General features: G+C 36.2%; 1 protein-coding gene across 1 annotated transcript in view; it reads right to left on the reverse strand.

Annotated features, from left to right (window-relative positions):
- Window positions 1-22,363, reverse strand: part of HCN1 (hyperpolarization activated cyclic nucleotide gated potassium channel 1) — a 192,069-nt gene that overhangs the window by 146,675 nt on the left and 23,031 nt on the right. Inside the window, exon 2 of the mRNA XM_033086073.1 lies at window positions 20,597-21,020. Coding sequence (XP_032941964.1) covers window positions 20,597-21,020 — 424 coding nt within the window. The remainder of the gene's footprint in view (window positions 1-20,596; window positions 21,021-22,363) is intronic.

The raw sequence follows: 22,363 nt of genomic DNA on the forward strand, positions 1-22,363 counted from the left end.
GGAAATGAGCCAACAGTAGCTCCTATCCTCCAGTGCAATGGAAATCAGTGAAAGTGAAAACCACTAGAAGTCTTATTCCTGAAATAATACTGAAACAGAGAAATCTAAAACAATAAGAGCATGAAGATGCAAAACCAATCTTACATTAAAAGCAAACAAGCAAAGACAGTCAAAGAGATAAAAGGAAAGCTCAGGTTGAGGACACAATTCTCAGTATGTCCCGATAAGCATGGTCTGGAAGAACTCCAAGAGATCAGACTGTCTGAAGGTAGGATTACCTACACCTACAGCATTCACCTGACCTGGATCTTGTAAAATACCTCTGGTTATTTATGTCTGAAGAACTATTTATTTCCTAAAGTCTTTTTTTCTTTCCCCAGACTGTTTAGTTCCCATATGACCACTTCACTTACACAATAGTGTGACCTCCATGTAAACAAAGTGTACTCACATGCAGTCTGAAGGACAACCTTGTCAAATAATACCAAGATGGTGATACCCAGTGTCAAGCAAAACACAAGAAAGTAGAAATCAACCTAATTTGAAGCATGGTGTATTAGCAAATACATCAGTAAATATGTTACATTAAATACATATATACGGTAAATACATTAGTATATACATTTAACCTTAACTAAATTACCCTATTTAGTTTTTCACCTTTATGACTTTTTCAGTGATACTTGCCATCAAGTCAAAACTAAAAACTGAGTAGACAGCATGCTCCAGCATGCTCCAGAAATACCACACAATCATCCCCTGGTGGCGGGGATATAGTCACTTATATGAAATAAAATTCAGTATGGTTATGAAGATCATATAAAGCCTAAACTGCAGGATTAATTTATAAAGGCTGAAGCCATATTAAAGCTGCTTTCTTTTTCCTTTGGTTCTTAGAAGGTGATAACAAAACATCAAGGTATGTAGGGTTTTGTGACAGCCCATACAGTTTTATTCTTTCTACTTGAAACAGTTTTAGTACTTTTAAAAAATGCTATCTACCTCTTCTCCTGATTCTCTGAAAACTACTTTGGTAGGTCTTCTCAAAGCAGCCTAATGCAAATCACCAGGAATCAAAATCTCATAGATTTAGAATCACACATCATAGAATAACGGGAGCTGGAAACAACCATCAATCCCAGCTCCTAGCTCTGCACAGCACAACCCCAAAAAATCACACCATCGTTTAAGAAGGGACTATTAGTGGTATTAGCTTTGACAACAACATCACCAGCTTCTATATAATTGTTTAGGAAATTGGTTACTTCATGATGATGGAGGGGGACCCCTGTTTCAGACTGTGCCACAGGATATACACTTGAGTCACCATGGTACAGTCCATGCTGAAGAGCAAAACCCTACACACTTCTTTGGCCTCTATGTTTTCTATTGTCTACTCAACCACATCTGGGCTCAAGGCAAATATATACTCTTGTGGCACAGTATTTAGAATTATTTTTAATCCAGTTTTGAATAAAAAATCCTTGTTACAATTAATAACATAAATATTACCTATCACAAGTTTTCCCCAAATATTATCTTCATGATAATTTTTATATGATAGCTTTTTATACTTGAAAAAAGCAGAGAAGGTATGAAGACCTTAAGAAGAGAAAAACTGTTAAATAATGTATGGTGTAATTGAAAAGTAAAAGCCAGACAGCATCAAGAGTGTTCCAGGTAGTATAATGGCTTTATCTGTTCCTGAAAATGAGTCATTCTATTTCAGCAAATGCATGGTCGCCAATCTTAGTCTGCACAAAAATCTGTTATGATTTTATGTAACTCAGTAGTAGATCTGATATTTTAAAAAAATATATATTTCAGATTAGGAAGCACATTTCTTTCAAAATGAAAGAATACCACTTCTTCCAATATTTTTTGCAGAAGAAGCAAGGAAGAAGTTGAAATATCCCATCTCTCAAGTAAAATTAAAATTGTAAGAACTATATATATAATACCATAAATGAAAAATAAAGGTGAAATCAAATGTTGATTTTGTCACACGAAAATGATCTATCTCAATTGAAGAATATTCTTTTTGTTTCCTCATTTTTTTGTAAACTTGACGTTATTGTATTTTGTTCATTATTGAAGCAAAGACAGATTTCAAAATCACAACTTACATCAAAAAACAGAAATGCTGAACAAGGGACTGCCACACAAACCTAACTGCTCTCTTAAAGTCACATCCCGAATAGTGTCCCTTCATTCATGAGATGTCTTTGTTATCTTCCTCTAAATGACTAAAAAACCCCAAAACCTTCATTTACACTGTATTGAAAAAAGAAATAATCACAAATCCACATTAAAGAAATAATCATCATAAAGAGTCATAAATAACTTTTTCCTATATTGTCTTTCCTCATGATTAGATTGCACTCTGAATCCAACATGCATATATGTCTTTTATCTGTGGATACATAAATAGATTTCCACTAATTTATTTTTCCAAACAAATAAATATAACTTTGAGCGTAGAAGTGACAAAAATGAGCCTTGGGCTAACAAAATAACATTGTCTTTTATAGGGGAAGAGGAGTGGGGGGTAATCAAACATTTCATGAAAAGCATATCAAAAATCATGAGCACTTTACAGAGTTGAATAATAATAGACAGAAACAGAATTATTACACTGTATTGGCATGGACCATTTTCTCAGCAAAGAGCAGCTGTTAATAATAACTTTTCCATGAGCTGCCAGCTCTGACATTTTAAAAGCAATTCTGTCACCGGTGGCTATAAACACCTTAGAATAATGTGACAACTGTCAAGGCTCAGGAAGGTAAATAGAGAAGAGTTGATTTTCAATGGCTATAAGATGGGGAAAAAAAAGGCAGAAGAGTTAATAAACATATTCATTTCAATTTGATACTGAAATTTTGGAAAAATTCATATGCAGCCATACCATCTGCCTATCTTTAGGAATGAGCCAGAAAGTTATCCTTATCCCAAAAGCCTCTACAGCTGCAATACACAGAAATTTCTGTGTGCACTGTGAACAGGTCCAAGACATTTCTGCAGTGTAATAAAAAACAAATACTGAGGTATTTCTTCTGTGGAGCCTCGAGGCCAGACCACTTATCTGAGATAAGAAATAGATGAATTATTTCCTAAGACCAAAATGGAACCACTTGATCCTAAAGGGAGTATGCAGTCATCTGATAATTGGGACCACTCAGGAGGGGGTATAGAAGTGTATCCAAGCAAGGACTTTATCTGATTTTCCTGTGCTCAAGATGAGTTATCTCATTTACTGAACATTATTCTTTTTGGCATCTCTCTCTCTCTCTTTCCCTTTTCCCCCTCACATCGATGAAAAATATTCAGATCTGAGGTTTTTCCACACTAAAGAGCTGTCATCTGTAGCATCACTCTTCCTTTTTTTAAAAATTATTATTATTATTTTTGGCAACATGAATTGGCATCGGCTGTGAAAGCTCACAATTTGCAGAAAATGCCAGCTCTAATTATCCCAGAGCCTTAACTTATCACTGCCAAAATGAAGGCGAGATTGGCATGCCACTTGGGTGTGTTACAACACAAGGTCAGACATTGCTATTGCTGTTACTGGAATTATCTACAGTGCATAAAAATAGCAGAACAAGAAAAGAAAATCCCTACTAATGGATAAGGCATATTCAATCATCTAACAGTGGAATTTTCCCTTCATTGGTTACCTCCCTAACATCCAAGCCTAAGCAAGTTACATACATGGAACATAAAATTCACAACAGACAAAAAATATTACTAATTTTAAGTAAGTTTTTCCAAGAACTGAAGCTTGCTGGCCTTGTAACTACCCAGGAGAGTTGATATTATTATTTTTGATATTTTCATATAAATCACGGAATTGAAAAGAAAAGCTGTAATTATGAAGCATCTTCAAGGAAATTTACTCCATAAAGACCCTCTGGGAGTTTCCCAGTGTCCCCTCCCTCCCCACACACTTATTCATGGAATTCTCTTGTAATTGTATCTTGAATACAAAGAGCCAATTAATTTAAGACATTATTTTTAAAAAATTACTCAGACCAACAAACCTTAACGTGTTTTTGAAACTCTGAGAAAGCTCTTTATGAAATAGTGCATGGCAGGTGATAAGTCACTCCAGAAATACAGATTGTTAAGAGCACTTGAAGCCTGTCTTCTATTTAGAATTTGATCTATTTAGATTCACGCATTCAAACTATGTTCACAGTATGCCATGTTTCAGCTTTGAAAGCTGAAAGGCTGCAAAATTCTCCGAAAGCAAGACTGTAGAAAGGAATGATGCTCCCCAGCAGAACTGAATGTTTCATAACTTCATTAAAACTTGCATTTCTTTAAAAATTCTTTAACAAATGAAGAAACTTCATCCATGAATAAAAGAATTCATATTACATCATACCCTGAAAGAAAAATAAATAAAATCAAACAAATCCGTTTTAAGGAGTTTCAGAAATAAGACTTACGAAACAAGATTGACTCGCCTGGCATTAGACAGTGCTCACAGAAACATAATAGAAAGATGATCTGAGGCACACAGTAGCTCCCTAACAGCTGCAAGCAAAGGCAATGGGGGACAAATCTACTTCCCTAACAACTGCAGCAGTCTCAAAGCAATATAAATGTGGGGCATATTTAACAATGGATTTCATGTGGGCACAAGGGAGCAAGACCAGCAGAGCATTAAGAGCTTGTCTCTAAGAGCCTATTCAAGTTCTTAAAAACCTGCACCCTGGTAGGTACCGAGGTTGCTGTAACCCCATTGATCTTACAGAAATAAACAGGATAAAAGGATAAAGACATGTGAATACTGGTGGATCAGGATCTGTGATAGCTAATCTGCACTACAAAGAGAAAGAACATTTTAGTGATCCTTTTTGGTGACTGCTGAGTCTCACAACCTCTTATCAATGGCACATCTAAAAAGGCATAGAACAAAGTGAATTTGTAACACTTCCTTAAGAATCATGCTATAGCATCAGGGAAATCACTGACAACAATTAAATGTAAGCACTGGTATATATTTAATATCATTCTGAATTGCTGTCAACTATTTCAAGGTTATAAGCCAATATGTGTTACCCTGCCAAACCCCAACTGGTTCCCAATTTAAAAAGTGCTGACTGTCTAGAAATTAGCTGAGACAGGACAATATAATCTTGCACCTTACAATGCATTTTTGTATGCCAAGGACACCATAGCAAACAAGCAAAAGGGGAATCTTCAGCTGCCTACTAATTTTAGGAATCTCAGATTTGGAATTACACAGATAACTCATACTCTACTCTGTCAAGGAATGAGGGAAAAATGTAGCAAATCAAGAACCCTGAATAGATGTCACTTTGGGGGAAAAAAATGTCCTTAAAAGTTGTTGATGGTTCATGGAAAAGGCAAAAACACCCCATTGTCACAGGAGAAGTGCACAATCACAATGCACTTCTGCACTGAAACTGGATTTCAGTTGAAGAAATGGTAAACTTTGAAAGAAACATTAACTTACAAGAGATAGAATAGCAGCCTTTATGGATGCTTGTGCACTTAGCATGACAAAAAGCTAGAGTACAATATCTTTACATGTCAGCAAAGACAGTACTATGAATTACAAAGGTGTTATTCAGGGTAGAAACAAATTTTAAAGAATAGTACAAAATAAAAGATATGTCATGTCAGGCATTTCTCTGAAGGTATGCAGATTTTTTAATTCTAGTCTTTTTAATGCCATGCTCCATTTTCTTGAGCCATTTTGGCTCACTGTTTCTTCTTAAATTGATTAGATATAAGAGCATCAGATCTGTGTCAATTTTAGACCACCTTTTATCACTTCTTCAGCTACCAATAGTTTATCTCACCACACTTTCAATCAGTAAGTGGATTAAGTCACCAAGCTCCTACAGAAACATGCCTCTTTTATGCATTGTAATAAAACTTCACAATGAGCAGTTATGGATAAAAGGCTTATTAAAATTCTCTTTTTCCATTTGATTTTTTTTTTCTAAAACAGTCATAATAAGTAGAAGATTGAGAGTCCAGTAATGGCCCAAATCATCTGATGCTTCTGAAGGACCTCTCTCTATTTAAGAGTTATTATAGTTATTTTGTTCTACCGACATAGTGGTTTTCATCAACACTCGTGAGGCTGAGCACTTCTCCCAATACTCAACAAATACATGAGGATTGTTTCAAAAAGCATAGCACAGAATGCATAACTCTTTTTCATGTACAAATACTTGATCTGCAATGGGAAATATTGTGAAGAGTTAGAATCAGTGTTTCCCTGCTACTCTAGAAACAGTCAGAGTATCAGGTAAGGTAACTGAATGCTAGCAGTATTCCTGCAAAGCTCTGGCACAATCACTGAACATGTTCTACACTTAAACTGAACAGCAGCTTTAAAATAAAAGTTTTAAAAGGTCATATATGTTCTTCTGTTCTACATTTAAAAGAAATTTTCAGCAGACCTAGCTATTTTTCCACTTGCAAGTGAATGAAATGGGTAACCAAACCAAGCCCTATGGACACTCGAGACCTTCCACCAGTAAAACAGAAAATTCTCAAATTTGCACTGGTGCCACCTCACTGAATTCAGCTGAGCTGAACTTAGAGACAGGATCACTGAATTCAAAATATTAAAAGATAAAACTAAAGGAGCTCCAACTTTCCATTTTCTTCAGGTCATGCACCCTGTTTCCCCCATAGATGAGTAAATTCCATATAATGATTGACCAGGAGCTTCAGAGTAGCTCTAACAGCCAAGCCTAAGGAAGTCCTGTTTTGAAATGTTTGCTTCCCAGTGATTAAAGGGTGTCTGTGCTCCCTGTCCAATCTTTGGAAAGAGATGGTGCTACTAAGAGATGTAACAGGGAATGTGTATCTGCTGACAGCTGTGGCAATGGGAAACATCAGAGCTGCCCTTTCTCTGTGTCATGGCACAGTCATTCCACAGAACCCACACACAGTCTCGCTGCCTCTCCATCAGTATGAGTGCTCCCACCCGCTCCATTAGGTGCTCAGTCTGGCACAAGGAATCAAATCAGGTCAGGTAGGGCAGTGTGCCAGCGCCAATTTCATCCCATGCCAACCCTGCCTGAAGCCCTTCAGACCAAGGAAGGAAGGGATTATCTTCTTCAAGACAGTAGTGGATGATACAGAGGACTTCCTTGGCTTTGCTTCCTTCAATAAATTGAAGACCTGTTGCTGTAGGGGAAAATTTGTAACAAGGAATAAACTTCATGAGTGGAACAATTCTACATTCTGTAGGTTTCATCTTGAATGGCTTGCAAAAAATCTCAACTCAGGAAATGCAAGTTTGGAAAACCAGTTTTCTTTCTCGTTTCCAAGTGTAAGATAAAACCTGGAGTATAAGTTCTTCTTGGCATGCTTATTTGTACTAGCCAAAGTAAAAACTGCCAGTAAAACCTCTCAGGTTTTCCATCTTCAGTTAGGCTTGAGGGACATAGAGATACTAATCCAGTAACAGGCTGTAATGCTCCAGAGCACTGTCTGTGAGCACAGAGCACAGGCTCTGTGTCTTTCCAAGACAGCAACGTAAAGGAACAAGTGTGGGACTGAAAATTTATCATGGGATGAAGGGTTGAGGGTATACTTTTCAGCTAGAGGTCACTCAAGTACATCTGTAGTCCAATTAAAAAAAAAAATACAGTTGGACAAATTTTATCCACTTCAAATCAGAAATGTGAAAATTCTGAAAAATATTTTACAGATTTATATATCAGCATTCCTAAATTGTATTTTCAAGTATAAGTCATTCAGTGAAAAGAAAAATGTCAGGCCCTAAACTTTCACCTCCCTACCCCGCTAACCTGCTGAATATTAATACATGATAAAGGAGAGGGAGAATGGTGCAAATACTGAACTTGCAACACTTCAGTCCCAAGTGTGGTGTTCACAACAGCCCACCTCAGCTTCTGCTTCTTCCTGTCTGATGATGTCTGTGTCTACCTGACCCTACTGATGTCCTCTAGGTAGCTGGAAACCTGCTTCATACCTGTCTCAAACTGCCCTAAGGAGTCCAGACAATGAAAGTCTCATGAACACTCAAGAACTAGAACAAAGCAATTGACCAGGATACATAAGTAGCATGAATATTATTTTTCAATAATTATTACTAATTATTCAATTATTACATCATGATAATAGTACCAGAAACCTGATGCCTGTCAAAACTGGAATCCCAAAACATAAAAACAGATTAAAAAATGGTCGTTGTTAAGGAAATTTTAAAAAAAGAACAAAAAACCACAAACAATAAAAAAAACCCAAATAACAACAGCAACATAAGCTGAAAACAAAGCTAAGGCTAGGTGAAAACTATGAAGCCATCAAGAAGTCATGACAGAAAACATAAGACATTGTGATTTCCAGTTGTCTTGGGTTACAATATAGAATGTGATCAAAGTATCTGTTCTATCACCATCTGTTGCGACCGGGTGGGGCAGTGATCCTTATCTCCATGGGACATACTCTGCTAATGGGCCATCCATTGAAACCAGTAGGGCATTGTTCTTTATCTTTGCACCCCCCATCCTTCCTGCAGGAAGTTATCTTCTGCTAATGGCCCATTGAGTCCCACTGTGTGACTGATAAAATTATTTCACTGGGAGATGCTCCAGCCAGGAGAAAAAGCCAAACCTTTCCTATCAAGATAAAAACTGAGATTTTTGGGACACCAAGGGGCCCTTTTTCCACTGGATTTCAAAGGAAAACCTTTAGAGGGAAACTGCACCTTGTACAGGAGCACTGCTCCAACTGAATCACATCTGTCACTGCAGGAGGATGCAGCCACCATTTAAAGGCACTGCTACCAACACCCTGCCTGATGGGGTGTCAGGCTGTACTCTGACTTTGTCAAGGTTTGGAGTTTGTTTCTTTGTAGTACTGTATTTCTTTTTTAATTTCCCTAGTATAAAACTGTTACTCCTAATTCCCATATCTTTGCCTAAAAGCCCCTTAATTTCAAAATTATAATAATTTCAAAGAGATGCTCCTGCCTTTCTTAGCAGACACCTGACCTCCAAACCAGGACACCAGTCAAAATTCCTTTAGTGTACTAAACTGCCCAACTGTGCAGACACAGATGAGATTTCTGGGAAAATCTGCCATTGTTTCCTTAGTAACTAATATAAAAATATGGTCAAACAAAAATATTTTCACATAAAATTAATAAAAGCACTATTCAACAGACTGAGCAAAAATTACACTGAACATACTTTCACTCTTAGAAATTCAGAGTGGTATTTTCTTGTGAGGTGCCACCTTCTATCTCACCACACTGATTCTGCTCTTGCAATGACAAGAACACAGTCAGGAGAGAAACAAATAAGAGTATTCAGTTTCTAGTGACAAAGTGGGTATCAGAGTAGTGGAAGAAGTTCGATCGGGTCTGTGATATACCACCAGTCATATCACTTGCATATTTTCACATAGCTTAAAATGAAAGATGAGAGTGATGGAAGGTATGACAGATGCGCTTTTTGATACTGGTTTTCTAGATAGCAGCAGGTAACAAGACGGACCAGTTATAAAGAAAAAATGGGCATGAGATGTTTACCCTCTCTTGCCAGATTCTTCCCTTTTCCCTGACCTCTCATCTTCCCTAGCTGTAAGACACAAAAGGGTTAATATAGTTTAAAATTTTGAAGTATATTTAGCACTGGAGCACAAATATAGAAGTGACTGCTGCTTCAAAAACCTTAGGTCAAAAGATCAAAAAATATGAAGTAAAGGAAGACTCCTCAAGTATGCATAATAACCCTGCAATTCCAACTTTAAAAATCTCAAGCCACATCTCTGTTATGACTCAGCAAAAAAATTACTGTTTTTTAATTAGTGGGGAATTATTTTGCACTACTCAGATGAAAATCCACCACTGGGTTGAATTTTCTAATTCTAAATAAGTTTATAATCACTATTTCTAGAGATCATTATGATATTCATCACATCAAGAAAAAAAAAAAAAAAGCAAAGAAAACAACAACAAAAAACCCAAAAAGTTTAAAGAAAGAGAAAAGAAACCCATGGGATTATGATCGTGACTCATGTGGAACTATTTAAATGAGGAGAGAAATAGAGTTCTGAAGTCAAATAATTCACAAAGAAATAAAAACTTTAACTATATATGCTTCCTTTTGTATTTCAGTGCTGAATTCACAAACCAAATATAGAACTGACCATTTTTCTTTCATTGTCTGTTCAAATCTATGAGAAACAAACTGAATCACTGCATGAGGCTGAGAGCTTAAATAAAAATATTGTGTCTATAATAAATAATGCCCTAATGTAATCTTACAACAATTTTAAATTTAGCTCTAACTAGGTTAATACAGACACATGTAGTTTTAGAATTACAATTTAGCTTCAGACTTCACATCTTCAACTGTTTTTCAGAGCCATGTTCACTTTAAACAAAGCTTAAAGGTACCCACAGACACCTTCCATAGGAGTAAAAATGGGAAAATAAAATGGAAAGGAAGAATGCACCTGAAGTTCTACTGGAATTTGTTTTGCGATTATTTTTAAAATAAGATATCTCTTCATGGATTTACTTCAATGAAAACGGTTACAGTGTTGACATTAATTCTAAACATAGAAAGCTCTGACACCCTCATTTATTGCGCCTTGCAGTTACAATACCCACCACGAATGCCCCCAAAAAAGATTGATTTTTTTAAAAATTATGTTTAAAAGACCAAGAAATCTATGTATTTGTGATATGCCAGTGTTATCAGAAACATAAACAGATAATCAGAGTGGGATAAGCTGTGTATCAAGTTGCCAAGATATACACATAGGAAAAAGGAAAAAAACCATCTTTATGGTAGAGGTTGATTTTGCCCTGTGCAAAATGAGTAAGTGATAGGATAAAAAGTGTTCATATGTCTGGGGCTGGAGATAAAACAGTGTTTTATTTAATTAATCTGAAAGTCCTTGCAAGAATTCAGGTTACTTGTTTGGGTTCATTATTTTAAAATTTCTTGGAAATCAAAACAAGGCAGAGTTCTAGAATTTACTTCTTGCCTGTTGAAACTTCATTTCAGATGCATTTTTTTCCATTTTCTTTTTAAAACATATCTGACATTATTTTTCCCAGCTGAGAAACAATTCTCATGTGGGATGCCTAGCTATTTTTGAGACAGATGAAGACATAATTCATGTCTTTGGTTAAGGAAAAAATCGATCATTCTCATCGATTTGGTTTTCAATAATGCACTTTGGAAATCCCACAGGAAGGTACTCCTGAAAAGAGATTCATTTTAAATTATGCACAGCAATATTTGCTCTCCAGGTTCAAATTTTGGCCATAAATTTTGTATGCCACTATCTTTACAGTATGAACATATGTATCAACTCAACTTACAGTTTTTAGTTGAGATAAAGGACTTCCTGTTTGTCATGAATCTTTGAAGTGGCAGTCACTTAAGGTAAAGTGAGTACATGATCCACAGAGAATTAATCCAGAGAGATAAAAATTGTAAATAGGTTCATTTTCTTTTCAGAGGTACAGAGTGAAGTGCAGCGAAGTTAAGAACCTTCATCTTTGAAGACGTATTCACAGAAATATGTACACGCACATTTGTCTGAACTACCATTGTTCTCTCATGTTCTGGGTTTGTGTTGTGTCTTGGGGTTTTCTCTATTTTGTTTCTGTTTTGTGGGGGAGGTTTGGTTGGTTTTTGGTTGGGTTTTTTTTGGGGGGCGGAGGGTTGATAATAGTCACATTTTTCTTCTGTTCTACAGGCAGTTCTATTGAACAAAGTCCATGGTTCTGGCAAAGGTTACAGCACTTATATCATAATTAGCCTTCAGACAGTTTCATTTCTTCAGAGGTGGGTTTCTCCCATGCACATACAGAGCTCCACTCCCACAGCTGCTCACCTGGAATAATCCACTTGGATTCAAAGCAGAATCTTTCATACCATGTGCATACCATTGCATACCATCCATACCACACACAACCCTAAGACCAAAATGACACCAAATACATCACATGGCATCAGTTTCTGCCAGGTTAATAACAAGTTGGAGCATTTACTGGAAAGAAAGGAAGTGCAACTACAAGACACCATACTAAGTTAAGCAGATGTATAGTTAAGCCTGTTGGTTCTGAAAGAGAGGATGGGGAAAAAAAGATGTGTTTTAAGAAGATAAAAAAGTAACAAAGAAGATGCTATGAGCTTAAATGCATGGAAAGCATTAATAGCAAAACACTTGCCTGGGTTAAGAAAGGAGAAAATGGTGAGAAATAAAGCATCTTTCCAGTGCAGCGTGGTAAGGAGAGATTAACTGTTCAACCACAACCTTCATTTCTGCTTGGAAACAAAGAGCTCTGACAACCTCTGATTTAGGTGATTTCCCTGTTTTTTCAGGTCACAATAACATTTCAATAATTCAAATGTGCAATAATATCTGTTATTTGGAATAAACTCCATGAGAATCAGGTTAGAAATAACTCATTAAATATAATGTGCAAATGGTAGAGCCATTTCTATACTGCCATCTCAGATCCTCAACCCTCTCTAAATAGTTTTATACAGTTGCATCTTAATCTCTAAATGGTAAATTCAGGCCATTTTACCTTTTCAAAACAGACCCCTTTTTCCTAATTAACTCTTAAAATACATTCCATTGTCCTCAATGGGAGCCGTAACAGCAGAAATCTACTTTAAAAGGTAGTGTCGCTGGTATTTTACTGTATTAGGGGTTTGTCAAATTTGATCAAAATCAGAACATGATTCTCTACCTATTGATATGCAATGAATTCTGTTCATTTCAGTCCTAATTTACTCAACAGAATGCCCATATGAGCTCAGGGACATGACTCACTCGGAGAATAAATAAATAAAAGCAACAATGCATGGATGGTCTAACCAGCACAGCCTAGCAAAAGTTCTCAAGATATCTCCATTTTCTACCTCTCAGACCTTTCTGAGATAATAAGACCTCTTCTACAAAATCCCACAAAATTTCACCTGCACAATGTTCTGCACATAAGAGAATACAACGACAGGCTTGGACATTTTTTTAAAAAAGCTGTTCACTTAAACTGACAATTTTCTTCACAAAGTAGAACATAGAATTATATTAAATTGAAAACTAATGAATTATCTTTTCATTCTTTAATAAATGATTACTTAATTTAAAAATTAAAATGCCCCTTTGTAGGCAAATGTTAGGAAAATGTTGAAATTTTTCATATCCCCTTTCTATGCATATCCTTTTCTAATTAATTTTTTTACTGTATAATTTATTCTGCAGCTTTCAAATAGTAATGATGCACTGTAAGAACATCTTGTTACTTTCTTTAATAGACATATCAACACATTGTCTTAAGAATTATTAACAGTGGAGTCTATGTCTCCCATTTCAGCTGGCCATATTTTACCATGTGGACTAGCAGCTCGGCTTCAAATGTGTGTTTCAAAAGGTTATTTTAAAATTAAGTATAAAATTACCATAAAATATCCCTAACTATTTCTTCCCTAGCAGCTGCATAAATTACTTCTTTATTTTCAAAGATAGGATTCTCCAGGGCATTAGTGACAAGGTGAGAATATCTTTTAGTTCAATTACTGTTGCTGAATAATTTAACAGTGATTCTGTACTGGTCACTGTTAATACAACTTGAAAATGCAGAGATACCTGAATGAATTGTGTTTAGCCTGCAAGGAACTAAACTACAAATTGTGATATTTGTACCATTTTTAACCCATTGGAAAAGAACTGAAAAGCCCCATTCACATGCTCCCTTTCTGCTTCCTCAGTGTAGAAACCACAGGGAGTTGCAGCCCCTGTAGTGGCTGTGGGAAGGGCCGTGCAGTATCGCAGTGTCCGAAGGGTGAACCGTGATGCACTGGGCTGCCCAACAGCTCTTTGGCTGTCATCACCTCCTCTGACAGCTCCTCAATTCCAGGAGGCAGCTCTGGGGACCAGACAGCAGCTCTGTCTTGCAAGAGGACTGAACATTCCTGACCTCCCCCTTCGCCTGAAATGTGTGTCCAGCAAGCCATTACCCTGTAAAGCTTAGTGGGCTTTCTGCTTCTGCTAAAAATTTAAGATGGAAGAACAAGGCTTTTTTCTTCTAAAAATCTGCAGCCATGGATAGTATGTGCAAGCTCTAGCAAGTGCAAAAAAAAACCCCAAAACTTTATTGCCAGAAATGCTTAAAAATATTGAAAAATTAATTAGACTTAAAAAAAAAATCTGATATAAACCTGTCTTATACTTAAGCGTCAAAGACATGCTGACGCTGCTCTGATAATTTTCAAAACTGATTGACTGGCATTATCTATAAATGTTACTGCAAGGGTAAACCCACCTTCTTGGGTCTACAGCCAAGTTCCCCAGGAACATTACCATAGAAGCCAGGCAAACACTTACATAAAGAAGAAAATATTATCATCCAGTTCAGGGAAATTTATCTCAGGCTATGTTCTACATTTCCCTGGTTTATCTCCCAGGGAAAGTTTCACCACCACACAATTACTCTCCTGGCATAGGCACAGAAGAAAGGCAGCTCAGTTTGCACAGTCTTAAAAAGGGGGTAGAATGATGAAGCAAGAAACTTTACACTCATTACACTTCCTATTTACTCTCTAGGGGAATGCATTATTCTTTCTATGAAAGTGATTATGCCTAGACCATAAAGTAGGAAATTAAAAACCAGAATACTCAGTGTCTTGCTTGCATTTCAGTAATTGCCTTCTCTACAAATGTGCTGCTCTTTTTCAACAGTTAGTATTCTATTATTAGGACACCATGGATAATAATGCCTTTTAATTTTCTCTATCCATTATTTGTATTTCCTACATTGCACAAAATTTAAAAGAGTGAAAACAAAAAACTTGATTTTTTGTCAGTGATGTTCATGGATGTATGTTTTATCTGCAATTATACATACATTTCTCAAATAATTTAACTTGAAATTTTCCCTTTAAAAGTATTGCAAAATTGAACACAATTTATCCACCTAATATCAAAATATGCATAATTTCAAGTAAACAATAATGTTTACATGATATCAGATCCATCATAATTTCCCATTTGGAACACTACCACTTTTGTAAAAATTGTATTAGGTGCTCTGTTCAGCAAAACACAGACATAGCCTTGTAAGTTACATGTCAAAGAAGAAAAAATTAACAGCATGGTGACTTACATATGTGTGGCTTGCATCATATATGCAAGCGACTGATGAAAAATATTTTTATTCACATGTTCATTTATGTTGTACAACACTTTATGATAGAATTTACCTTCTTATTTATGTAAGTTACCTTCAGTTCTATCCACATATGCAAATTCTATTTAGCAAACCAGAACTACACTATCAAGACATAGGAATATCAACCTCAACAGTCTCAAAGAAACTGCCTCCACACTCTCTGAGTGGGAAAAAAAGGCTAGTCCAGGTTCTGGCTCTGTGCAGATAAAACACCTCTCTGTAATAGAGACAGACTATCCATGAGCCAACATCCCAATCGAGTTAGGGAGGAACACGAGCACTGCAAGTCTCACCAGGAACAAACTGACAGCTAGCACAACACATTCCCTCAGTGGAACAGGGCTGAGCTGCTCTCTGCTCTGATAAAGCTGGAGAGCTCATCTACTTCAGCAATGCTGAGCAAGGAGAACTCTCCAGCTCAAAACGCAACCAAACAGCGTGTTTGGGCTTCTTCCCCCTGTAGATGAAATAGAGATGGTGCTGGTCAGCACATGCCAAGCACTTATTGACCAGGACTAGTCATCATGATCTGATAGGGAAGACTGCAGAACAAAAGGAACCCTCAAGCAAACCTGGATGTGCCCCCAGCCATGGGCTTCGTGTGGGAGGACACAGGTTCACTAATTTATACATGTGGCATTTTCCAGGCTTAACATTCCAAAAAGGGGGAAAAAAAATTAAAAAGGCAATCCTGTGTTTCTGTTTCCCTTCATCTAGAACTACCTCCTACTTCCATCTTCTTAAAAATAGGAAGGCAGGAGATATCAATACAGAGGCTTCATTGCAGAATTCACAGAAAAAGGAGGTAGACTTTCCTGTGCCTTCGTTTGCCTTGAGTTACTTAACAAATATCCTCCTCTCACTCCTTAAGAGACAGACAACTTGTATTTGGTTCATGTATCTCTAAAATACCATAAAAAAGTGTCCTACTTTCAGCTAATCTGCTTCAAAATTGCCACACAACATGGACTGGTGTGCTTATTTGCAGTAACTAATTGACAACAACTACGTAGGGCCTAGAAAATGTATTTTAAAACACCTCCTTGGATGACAGAAGTTAAAATTAAATTAAAAGAAAGGAAAATATGTTGTTTCCCATTTCTGAAAGGCTATTAACTAAAAAACATTAAACTGTAAAACATCATCATTGATAGGAAAAACCCATGTCTTGTAGACAGAGTCCTGTTAAAATTAAATTAAATTAAGAATCCAGTCAGTAAAGATAAGTGTTTTCATCCAACACTACCAACCTAACTCATAATCTCTCCCTTCCCACACAACTCTCCAGTCAGTGATCAAGAGGAGAGATAAAAACCTCAAATTCTCACCTGGCTAGAGGAGAAAGAAAAAGTCGCTTGGCTTTCTTGTAGGGGACAAAAGTCATCTGTGTACCTACCATAGAAACAGCAGGGTACTGAAGTAGAGTTTTCTTCTGTTGTCTGGATAAGTCTTCTTTTATGGTAATTTTATTTAGAAAATAATAATGATTAAACATCACAGAGACATATGCGTGTTTTTGTACTGTGGCAACAAACAGAACAAGGAGAGGACACCTAGTGGTGGTCTGTGATAATCAGGGGTGGTACAACAGATGAAATCTTTAATGCAGGACCTGATTCGGCATAGCTCTCACACACTTAATTTTCAATCATTTTAGTAAGACCTAGCATTCCAGCAAGCTTTTATTTATGTGCCTTTCTAAACCTGCATTACTGTGACTATCAAATAAACCAGCAAATTTGGAATAAGGTATGTCCATACTGGAATATGGATGTTCTGTTAAGCACAAGAGCTTTATCAACTGGAGTAGATACCAGCATTTATATAGGTTCATTAAACAGCTTTGACAAAAGGAAAACCAGATTTCAGTACAAGTTAAACCAAAATAAGACATGGCTGCAACACATAATTTTTGCCATGTGGTCTTTTGCAGAGCTTAACCTTTATTACATAACTTGCAATAAGCATTATTCTCTTTAAAAATGGTTCTAGTTCTATATAATCAGACATCTCAGAAAAAAAAAAAATACTAAGGGCATATTTTTGGAAGAACTACTTCTATTTACATGTAGATTTACTAGGTCTTGTCTGTGTTTAGAAAAGCTGTAAGCAAAGCTATTGAAGTCTGGGTTTTACACAGCTTTTGGAAAATACTGTTATTTTTTAAGAACCAGTAAATTAGTATCTCACAGGCAAATGTAAAGCAAAGTAGCATATCATTTGGCACGGAAAAATTTATTTATTTAATTTTTTTTTACCTTTTATTTTAATTGTTCCCTCATCTATGAGCATATTTAACTAAGAATAATCTACTAGCTGCATGTAAGTCTATGTAAAAAAACATACAAGAGTCCAAAATTTAGGTAGTCTCATAAAGCTTAAAGGAAGCAAGAATTAGGTCCAGGACTTCCTATTCAGTACTTTTAGGAATGTAACTTTTTTAAAAAAATCCAAAACAAGGCCCCTGTCAGAAATTACTTCAAAATTAAAATTTCTGTTATCACCAGGTTAAATATCAATTTTTTTCTTGCATACAATTTAGCTTAAGTAAATATACAATATAAATATCTGAATCTATAGGACTGGAATATTAGGCTTGGTAGCTAAAAAAGCAGTTTCAGGGAAGTGTGAATTTGCATATTCAGTAAATTATTTCCTGCCCACACATCTGCTGTCCCTTTCTTGAAGTGTTTCTTCCCATTTCCACTGAGCCATTCATTTGGGTAAGTAATTAACACCAGACTGATATGAATATATCAATCAGTTTTCATATATATTCCACCACAGGCTACAGTTGTTCCATAACACTTAATGAAGAGAAAGCTTCTGCAATGCAGATATTATTCACCTCAATATTACTTTAGGTGGCTACTGGCAGCTTGATCTTAATTTAATTGACTTAAATGTTGTGGAAGTAAAGAAAAGGAATCATGTTTCACCAGCGCCATGTAAGAATCTTTTAAATTTTTGCTTGTTCATCCTAAAGTTCAGGATATCAACCACCTGAATTCCAGATATGTGATATCTAAAAAATAAAAGCTCAAACAATGTCAGCCTGCCTTTCTTCTTTGAGGATGTTGAAATATACGGATAACTGCCTTATCACACAGCTTGGTTTATTCATACATCAATTATCCATGAATAACAGTTATCCAAGTATTCTCTCGGCACATTATGAAGAATGAGTTTGCTGGCTGTCCTCTCAGTATTTTTGACATTATGCTTATTATTCTGGAACCAAATACATATATTTCAGATTTGTCTGCACCAAAATTGAAAGCAACGTGTCAGCTCATACGCAAAAACTATTAAATCCTTTAAACCATGCACAAACAGGCTCCAGTACTGTGCCATAAAAATTAGTTAACAGTCGCTCCTTGTTGTCCACGTGCAAACAGACTCATAAAAAGAACATTAATATCAACAGCAGTCTGCTGACTACCCCATGGGATCATCCAGTTATTGTTTCCCAGTAATTCAGCTAATGTCATCCCTAGCCAGTTGTTTCGTCTGTTCTAAAACATTAAGGTATTGCAACACACATTTTCCATGAAGCCATATATGAAAATCCATGACCTTCTGCATTTCTGATCTCTGCAAAACACTAAACAAAAAACAAACAAACAAACAAACAAACAAACAAACAAACAAACAAACAAACCTTTTTCCTTTCACAAATTTCATTTTGGGATTTATCAGAGCCTGATTCTGACTGTATATTTCTCTCTGCTCGTGCATGTGAGAATTATTTTCAAAATCAGCCAACAATATTTTTGCTGCATTATTACAGCCTCAAAATAATTCCAAAAAAAGGGGAAAAAAATCCCTATTTTTAGATTCTTTTTTACCTTCCTGTGAAGTTGCAATCAAGCAGCCATTAGCTAAAGACAGATGAACCAAACAGCAACTGATGCTGATTTGGACCACACACTCTGGTCACTTTTAATCTCACTTAGTGACCAATTCAACTATTTTTATTTAGATATTCTGATTTCTGTTTGACAACCAACAGAAGGGAGGGGGAAAAAAAGGAATTAATTTCTCTGCCTAGTAGGCCTTTACAGCAAGCAACTAACTCAAGCTGCCAGAAAATAATATCATTGAATTAATCTCAGAAGGTTTTCTCTCTGTGAAGCACAGAGGAGACAAAAGCAGCTTTATGGTAGAATTGCAAAATATGCTTAATCATTTGCCTTAGTTGAATTGAGTACAAAACTACAGTGCTCTATTTCTGTGCATAAACATCTTTGCAGTGCTTTACAGAAAGGCAAAAAGAAGTAGCTTTACCAAATAAAGTAATAAAAAATAATGGCCTATTTCAGGGGCTTTTTGAGAAACTGCTATAAATTTTTTAGACTTTTAATATGTAGCATCATCCAGCATTATCCTATTTTAAATTACAATCTGACTTTATTTGAGATGGCTCTGTTCTTAGGTTTATCTTAAACCAGAAAGTGCATATTATACTAGAGATAACCAGCAAAAAAAGTACCAAAAAAGGTACCAAATAGTCCTTCAATATTAATTTAATTTTAATACTGCTTCCATAATAACACTTTAGAAAATAATTCTCCTTATACTTACTGCAAGAAAGGTTTATAAAAGAGCAGTTGTTTTTCCTATGGCTTCAGTATTTCTGCTTAAAACAGAATGATATTCAGAACTAGAGAAATTAGGACAGGCAAGAAGCATAATGGTGGTATGTGCCAATGCATTGAACGTTTCCTAACCACGAGTATGCCAAAGTGGGCATGCCATAATTTCCTGGAAAAGTCACTGTGCCAAATTGACAGGCAGCATAACATCATGTCTGGAAACAGTAGAGTTGACAGTTTAGAAGACACTGACTCAGAATTTGAACAGCCCGTTTTTAGGAAAGGCCAGTATGTATGATATTCAGCCTCCATACAGCCTTCAAACAATGAGCATTCTAGGAAATCTACTCAATGGCAAATGGTTTCAATTTCTTTTAAAATAGAAAAATACAAACAAGTTTAAGTTCTCTGTGACTACAAGAGTATTAATAAATTTAAGTGCTAGTCATCAAACTCTAGGATTAGGTGGTTGTTAAAATTTCTAGTATTCCTTTCTAGAGCCTTATTCTGATATTTTGAATATTAGGTAGCATCATTAGGAGTCCATCCATGCGAATTGCACCAATGCCAAACATATTTTGGCCAAAGACAAGATGGTTACTCTGTCCTGGTTTTTTCCAAAAAGCCTTCCCACTAGTACGTGTTTGTAATTACACCAGGTAGTGAGGTAAAGGTGTATTACATTCTTGTTCTGGTGTAGCTCTTCACAGAGATGGACTAGTGTTGGGTAGGAACAAGATCTCAGTGAATGATGTTATAACCACACAAATCTTACCTCTTCCCACTGATGTATGTATCTAATCAATCTTGAAAGGCGCAATAAACGTAACAGGCTGAGGATTTTTGTAAATCTCACAATACGAAGTGCTCTTGCTGTCTTGTAAACCTCTGAATCCATTCCTTTTTCTACAATGAGAAAGATATAATCCACTGGTATTGATGAGATGAAGTCAACCACAAACCAGCTTTTTAAGTAATTCATCTTAATGATTTTAGGGTCCAGTATTATCTCAGAGCTGTCTTCATTTACAGTCCCAGTTCTAAAATTCATGATCAAGTCCAATAGAAAAACAGTGTCTGATGCCACATTGAAAATAATCCATGGTGTTGTTGTTTGTTCTGTGAAGAATGTGATTCCGACTGGTATAATGACAAGGTTTCCAACCATCATTATGAGCATGATTAAGTCCCAGTAAAACCTAGGAAAAAAGGAAGAAAGAGAATGGTGGATGTCATATGGCAAAATATTACAAAACGGTCTCTACCATGCCACCAACTTCACCACCAGATTTTGTTATTACTAAGGAAATTCTTACTGCTTTAACTCATTCAGCATATTCATGGTCAGTGAAGACAATGTAGTTAACACACTTCATTATGTGCCTTCCTTCCCCAAAATATGCACGTAGAATAAAGTACTATGGCTTATCACTCCATGCTATATCACATACTGGCATGTGTGGCACTGAGCAGACTTATCCAGACTCCTGGCAAAACTTCTTTGTGCATTTTTATAGATAAAAATGATGTCTTGTGCCAATCAAAAGTTTTCCTAAGATTTCTGTCCAAATGGAGAGCCAAATACCTAATAGATATATTAAATGTCAGTATCTCCTTTCGAATGCACTGATACCATTACAGTCCTGGAATAAAATTACAGGAAGAGGAAAAAAGCACTGAAGCAAAAAATAGAAACAATAATTAGATAACATAAAAACCTTCATCCACTTTTACAACCTTAATTGAACTTTCATGCATTTTTACAGCCTCACAGTCTATCTTCTTTCAGAGCTAGCTAAAAAATGTTAGAAAAAATAGCTGCAATTTGCATTGTAATAGAAAGGGGTACCACATTTCATCATTTTGCACTGGAAAGATCTAAAAGCTCCCCTCTAACACTGTTAGAATACTAACCATGCTTGATACAATGTGGTAGAGAGATGGACTCCAAACTCCAGTATCTGTGATGGAAATGCTGAGTAAATGCACCCATTACATAGAACATCTGTCCAGGGAACAGCAGTATATACTAGACTTTAAGCAAATTATGATAAATTCTAAATGTTAAATAGTCAAAGAAACCTATTCTTCTGCAGCAAAAAAACTGAAATGGAACTCAAAAAAGCCTGAATCCAATGCCTAATCTCTTACTCAGTTCAAGAACATGATCTATTCAACTAAAATTGAGATGTACAGAAACCAGTCAGCAAGAGTGTCCCACGGATTCATCAGAGTTCCTACAAGACTTGAGGCAGCAGTGGCTCTATAACAATCCCTCTGTCACAATGGGGCCTGGTGCAGGAGACATGTCCTGGACACACCCTCAGAACATCACTTCAATGCTGCCTTCCAGGTCACTTCCATCATACTAACACCAGCATCCTGACATGCAACACACCCTCAGCTTGGTAAAGGCTCAGGGCAACCAGCAAAAATAATAGTATAACTGGCCACAAAACATTTCAGAACCACAAACCTAGTTTTTGCTAGACTTGCAGAGAGCATGGATTGCATTAGATTTCAGAGATTGTTTCTCATATTA

The sequence above is a fragment of the Catharus ustulatus genome, chromosome Z (genome assembly GCF_009819885.2).
Source record: "Catharus ustulatus isolate bCatUst1 chromosome Z, bCatUst1.pri.v2, whole genome shotgun sequence".
Taxonomy (NCBI): domain Eukaryota; kingdom Metazoa; phylum Chordata; class Aves; order Passeriformes; family Turdidae; genus Catharus; species Catharus ustulatus.